The sequence below is a fragment of the Silene latifolia genome, chromosome 1 (genome assembly GCF_048544455.1).
Source record: "Silene latifolia isolate original U9 population chromosome 1, ASM4854445v1, whole genome shotgun sequence".
NCBI lineage: Eukaryota > Viridiplantae > Streptophyta > Magnoliopsida > Caryophyllales > Caryophyllaceae > Silene > Silene latifolia.
The window spans coordinates 5,695,410-5,702,079 of record NC_133526.1 but is presented as its reverse complement, the minus strand read 5'-3'; the positions used below and the strand labels follow the sequence as shown (position 1 = coordinate 5,702,079).

At 40.7% G+C, this 6,670-nt stretch overlaps 1 protein-coding gene across 1 annotated transcript; it reads right to left on the bottom strand.

The window, feature by feature from the left end:
* Positions 1–2,623: 2,623 nt before the first annotated feature.
* On the bottom strand, positions 2,624–4,981 carry LOC141647073 (universal stress protein PHOS34-like). The gene is made up of 4 exons (XM_074455145.1): positions 4,641–4,981; positions 3,834–3,937; positions 3,632–3,750; positions 2,624–2,893 (listed from the first exon to the last, which is right to left on the bottom strand). The coding sequence occupies exons 1-4, from the start codon at positions 4,939–4,941 to the stop codon at positions 2,779–2,781; spliced, it is 639 nt and encodes a 212-aa protein (XP_074311246.1). The 5' UTR covers positions 4,942–4,981; the 3' UTR covers positions 2,624–2,778.
* Between the last annotated feature and the right edge of the window lie 1,689 nt (positions 4,982–6,670).

Below are 6,670 nucleotides of genomic sequence, written 5' to 3'. Positions count from 1 at the left end.
TTTGTCTTTCTACTTGTCAAAAAAAAAAAAAAATATTCTTCCATGATCCAAACGTCATTTGAATAAATGCCGGGTATGTATAACCAACTATCCAACTGTCTAAGTTGTATGGCATCATTCATTTCAGCCGGTAAATTTAGGTCGTCTATCCATTTCTCTGAAGCGACATCAAAACGAGCAATTCGATAATCTAAGGTGACACGTCCATCGCTTTCTATCTTACTTAAAAGAAGATAATGTAGCAGGCTGTCCTCGATCTTGTTTCCGAATACTTTGGGGCGTCCATAGTTGTTCCAGATTTTCCCGGATGAAAATCGGGTTGGAGAAGTACTAGGACAACGCCATAAATCGGCTTTTACGCTATATATACACACATCAGGATGATTCTCATTCCAAACACGTCTCGTTGCTATAATTTTATAATCATCATGGTCACTATCGTAACCAAAACCATATGATGAGCCCCGACAATTCCATCTGTTCTCCGAAGAAGGAAGGACTAATTTGAAAGTACGTGTTGTCGGGTTGCATATAAGGAAACACCTAACCGTGTAACTACACATGGTGGTATCCTTTGAATTCGGAAAAACTTTGAAGCAAACCAAGCCATTGCAAGAGCCCACCAGATGTCTATCGACGTCGTCTATTATGGTATCGTTAGGCCAATTCAATTTGGTCCATTTTAAGGGATTATAAAGATCGTCAACGATCGAAAGGGTACAAGTACAGAAAAGGGAACGATTGTGTCCTGACTTGGATTCGAGGGATTTGTTAACATGGAGTTTAGCGAAGATGGGGCTGTTGATCAGATTGCACCACTCTTTGCATACGCACTTGAAGCGTACGGCGAAATTAACCGGTAACAAAACTAGTATTTCGAGGATCACATCTAATGGCATTCGATGGATCGTCTTTAGACCCCTCATATCTCGAAAACTTGTGACAGAACACAACCCCGGACCGTACCTCAGAGGATATATTGTGTTCAGGAATGTAATTGTTCTTGGGATTCTAATCGCGGCTGAATTTCTAAATATCAAGTTTTAATCTAATGTAACTTTCCTAATATAAAAAATTACATCTTAGACAAATGATTAGCAAAATATTTTTATTTTATTCTTGTAATAATAATAATATTTCCCTATGTCTTTTAGTATATAAGCTATGTTGTACATTTATCGGGCTTCTTTTACCGTAACATAACAAGGCATGATTTATTTTCACATATGCTCTCATAAGTCCATGAACTTGTTAAATATTTGGATGGTGAATCCTAATGCCACAAAATAATGCTTCTTTTGTTGTGAGTGAACATATTCTTAAAAATTCAGTTTTTAATTACGGTTTTTCATGAGGGGTTACCTGGAATCCATGGAATAATTCGGGGGTAACTTTTAATTGGGTGATAATTACCGGGAATTTAATTACTTAATTAGGTAATGAGTTCATTATCAGGTTTGGCATAAGGGTAATGATTACTAACTAATGTTTTACTCCCTTAATCATCACCCGGGGGTGGGTAATGATTACCCTTTCCCATATTCATTCCCCTCCGGCCTCCTTTTACTCTCAATCCAAGCAAATTAAACCCTAACATGTGAATGGGCAAAAAGGAAAGATTTACATCAATCGCATTAGAATCCTAGCAACAATTACCTTCCTAAACTCAATATGATTCTTGCAATATATATTTTGTGATTTGAAGTTACGGCATTGTTTTCCAATTCAAGATTTGAGATATGGGGTGTCTAAAGACGACCCATCAAATACCATTAGATGTGATTCTCGAAATACTAGTTTGGTTACCGGCTAAATCCGTCCTATGCTTCAGGTGCGTATGCAAAGAGTGGTACAATCTTATTAACAATCCTGTCTTTGCTAATCTACATCTTAACAAATCCCTCGAACCCAAATCACAACACAATCGTACCCTTTTCTGTACTCGTACCCTTGCATTGTTGATGATCTTTATCACCCGGTTAAAGTGACCAAATTGAATTGGCCCGAGGGTACCATAAGAAACTATGACTATAGACAAACTATAGGCTTACCTCACCTAAATTAGTAATATTTAGTAACAAGATGCTACACTATCTTACCTCACCTAAATTAGTAGAAGATGGAAGGGGTTGTGGTCGTAGAGATTATCGAATTGTCCGTTTTGATGTCGCTTCAGAGAATTGGAAAGACGACTTAAGTTTACCGATTCAATTGATATCGGGTATAATAATGGGAGAGTTGGATGGATGGTTATACTTACATGTTGATAATTATTACCCTAGTAAATTTTATCACGACCTTTGGATCATGGAAGAATACGGTTCATGGAAGCGGATGTTGCGTTTTCCTCGACATATAGAATGGAAGCGGATGTTGCGTTTTCCTCGACATATAGAATGGCATTATCATATTATTGCTCGTTCAAAGGAAGGACGACATCGGTTACTACTTGACAACTATGGTCTGTTTTGGTATGATCAACGAGATAACACAACAATCAAACTAGAGGCATTGCCAAGGGATCAATCAGGCATGGTATGTATTGCAAGCCTCGTTACGATTCCAGGTTGCTCCTCGACAAAGTTGCAAGAAAATAAGGATTAAGATGCCGTAAGGTTAAATTACAAACATTGTTTGACACGATATAAACATCGCTTCGACTCCATAGTCCAGCCGGAAAACTAGGGTTTTTGAAAGACATCAATTACACTAGACCAAATAGTTCACTGGAAAACATAAACTAATAGTATGTATATTCATATTAGCTTGGGAGTCGCTTCACTGCGATCGCTTTGTATTTAAGCTTAAGTGGGCTTCTTTTGGCGGCTTCACGATCAAAACGGGGCAACTTGCATGGTGAGCGCAATAATCGCTGACACTTCCCAGAAATGCCCTGCAAACCAACAGCTATGGGGTGAACTAGAGATTAGATCAAAACTGTTTTTCCTTTAATGTTTTAATCCAATGTCTGTTAATTGTTATACATGTTTTTAAGCATTTTCGTGTCGTATCAATTAGTACAAGTTTTGGACTAGGGTCACTAGGATTCAAATAATCAGTAACATGCAGGGAGGCGGATCAGAATAGTCGACATTTCGTACACAAGCTTCCAGTAAGAGCGGTTCAACGGTGCGGGCCAGCTCGGCCCAACATGCATTTGTGGGCCGGTTTTTTCTAGCCAAGCCAGCCCGCGTGCCAGCCCAGCCCCGCCCTCTACCCAGGCCGGGCCGGTGCCCCGAATTTCCATCCCATCCCGGCTTGGCCCGCTAAAAATTCAAAAAAAAAACTAAAATACTATATGGGCTGGGCCTAGGCCAGACATTATGGAGCCCAGCCCGGCACAGCCCGACCCTTTTTCAGTGCCGGGCCTGGGCCACAAATTGACAGCCCAGCCCAGTGTACACCCCTACTTCCAGTAGCTACCACTAGACGAAGAAGCTATAATAGACGCAAGACATGTTAGAAGTCAATATACCATAGCATTGTCGGGTTGATGCCTTCAAAATAGAAATTATAGATAAAAGATCGAAGGTAAAAACATAGGACGGTTGATAATGACATCATCTCATAAGAGGAGCCAAAGTAATTTTACTGCAATGTCGAGACTCGAGACACAGAGAAATAGACATACCTTTTTATTTGTCCTAGGCCGCGACTACCTACGACTAACATATCCACATGCGTCTGTTCAATCGCTTTGCATATCTCCTCCTTCGGGTCTCCTTCAAGAATCAATGTTTCTGCTCTCACCTGCACAATTATTAAGTTCATCATACACTTTATATATGATGAAACTAAAGTACCAAAGTGCTCTCAGGAACTCAATTTGTTACCTTGTTGTGTGTGCAAAATGACAATGCACGCTCAAGGATTCGAGCTGAAACTTCCGCTTGTGCTTGCCTAACCGACTCTACTACACTTGACGCAGCAAAAGCAGCTGGTTTAAATCACAACCACTCAAGATAGTTAACAGTATGTCGTTTTGCTTAAAACACTCTTTTTTTGTGGGTGACGAGGGAACCCGCAACCGCTAACTCTCGGATGTAGTACACCCGGTAAGTCACCAGAAGGTGACAGACTCGAAGTCTATTAGGCACAGGCTAAGGCCAAGAATGCTGCACAAGATTTTACTCTGGGGAGGCTTGAACCTGAGTCTCCTAGGAATTTCACCTAGATTTTAACCACTTAGACTCCAACCTTGCGGGCTAACAAGTTACATACTAAGACTCGTATTAAATGTCCATTTTTTCAACCAAGGCTCATTAAAAATAAAAGAGACAATTAATTTGGAATAACTTAAGACGGAAAAGGAAAATAAAGGGAACAATATAAACGGAACGTAGAGACTAACATGTTCTAGTGTCCTAGGGAGGAAAAAAACAAGGGTAACATGTTAATTCTAAATTATAGAAACCTGTAGTCAAAAGACGACAATATAACTGAGATAGAAAAAGTACGAGTTAGACTAGTATACAAGGAGTATCTTAATCAAAGGGTCACCTCTTTATATTCATTGTATTTTAATAAAAGGTAAACAGATGATTGGGACAAGGGAGTAACATGGCATCTTTAAATTATAACCAGTAATAATCAAAAGACGATGGACAATATAAATGAGATGAAGGGAGTACGAGTTATACCAGTATGCAAACCCGGCCCGGCAGGGTAAACATAATTTTGAAAAGAGGTTTGAACATGAGCTAAATACACCAAACAACCCTCTTCATTTAAACTTACACTAGGATCATCCACTAAAGTTTTGGGAGTAAAAAGATGTTGAAGTGCCCAATTAAGTCCATAAAAACTTGCATCACTTTCATCCAAACCTACCATTACTTTCATCACCTTCTTTTCTTCAATTAATGGAGTTTCTTCTTCTTGTTTTGTTGATGTTCCTGATGTTGTTCCACTTCCTGTTAATATTCCTGTTTCTTGCTCCATTTTTTTGATGTTTTTTGTGTGTTTGGGTTTGACGTGTTTGTTGGAAGAAGGTTTTAGAATAATGCTTTGTGTTCTCTGTGGTACACGCGGTGCCCATGCAGCATAACAATGTGCATTACTAATTTAATTCAGCACTTCATGATCAGGACTCGAGAGTAGATGATAAAGACGATATTTTACATACTTCTAGCCCACATTTTATTTTTTATTTAGTCAAATTAATAATTTGAGTCGGCTTTATTCACTTATATTAGTGTCAAGTCCCCATTATACGGATTATGGTTTGAATGGGGTTCGCGGCCAAGTGGATTGACATGGTAATGAGATGCGTTAGGACAGTAAGATCGGCTGTGCTTATAAATGGCTCACCAACGGCAGCTTTTTATCCTCGACGGGGACTGAGACAAGGCGACCCGCTATCGCCTTACTTATTTATCCTATGTGCGAATGTATTTTCTCGGTTAATTTCAAAGGAGGTAGAGAGGAGAAGCCTTGATGGACTTCGAATTTGCAGACAGGCGCCGGTGTTGACCCATCTTTTCTTTGCAGACGATACTCTTGTCTTAAGCCGTGCAAATAAGAAGAATGCAGAAACCATCAGATCGATTATTGATGTTTACCAAGAAGCGTCAGGGCAAAGACTTAATATGCAAAAATCTGAGATCTTTTATAGCCCTAATACCCCGGAAGAAGCGAGAAATAAAGTGCAAGAAGTGTTGGATGCTAATGTGGTTCAAGTACCATCAAAATACCTCGGTATTCCTGCCACTATAGGAAAGAATAGAACTCGGGCTTTTACTCCACTGAAAGAACGAATATGGAAAAAGCTTAAAGGATGGAAAGAGAAATTGCTCTCATTTGCGGGTAGAGAGGTCCTCATTAAGGCGGTGGCCCAATCGATCCCTACCTACCAAATGGGTCTTTTTAAATTTCCATTGAAGCTCTGCTCGGAAATTGAAGGAAGCTTGGCGAGATTTTGGTGGGGGCATGGAGAGGAGAAACAACGAATACATTGGGTGGCCTGGGATAAAATGTGTAAGTCTAAGCGGGACGGGGGTCTGGGGTATAGGCACTTCGAATCCTTTAATGTTGCTATGCTTGCAAAACAAGTGTGGAGGCTTCATGACAACCCCAACTCACTGGTTGCTCGGTTACTAGCTGCACGGTATCATCCTAATGGTGACATCACCACTGCTGTGTTGGGACATCACCCATCGTTCATCTGGAGGAGTTTGATGGAGGCTATGTGGGTGATTAAGGAGGGAAGTAGATGGTTAATTGGTGACGGAAATAAGGTCAGATTCTGGACAGACCCTTGGATGAATAGGGGACACCCTCTCAGACTAATCTCACCAGCTCGAGGTGAAGTGGGAAGCAAAGTGGCGGAGTGGATGATGGAAGGACCAAGGAGGTGGAATGTAGACAAATTGCAGCAAAACCTCCTTGACTTTGAGGTGCACGACGTCGTTAAAATACCCTCGTGTGACGGAGATGTGGAGGACAAAGCGATATGGCATTATGAGAAGTCGGGTAAGTACACGGTTAAGACGGGTTACCACTTTATCCGGTGGAGGAAAGAACAAATGGAAGGAAGGGGAGATGCGAGTGAGGGATCGAAATTATGGGGCAATTTATGGAGGCTACATGTCCCACCAAAAGTGAAGAGTTTCATATGGCGGGCAGTCAAGGGAGCTTTGCCTTGTGCCATGAATATTCACCGGAGGGTTGA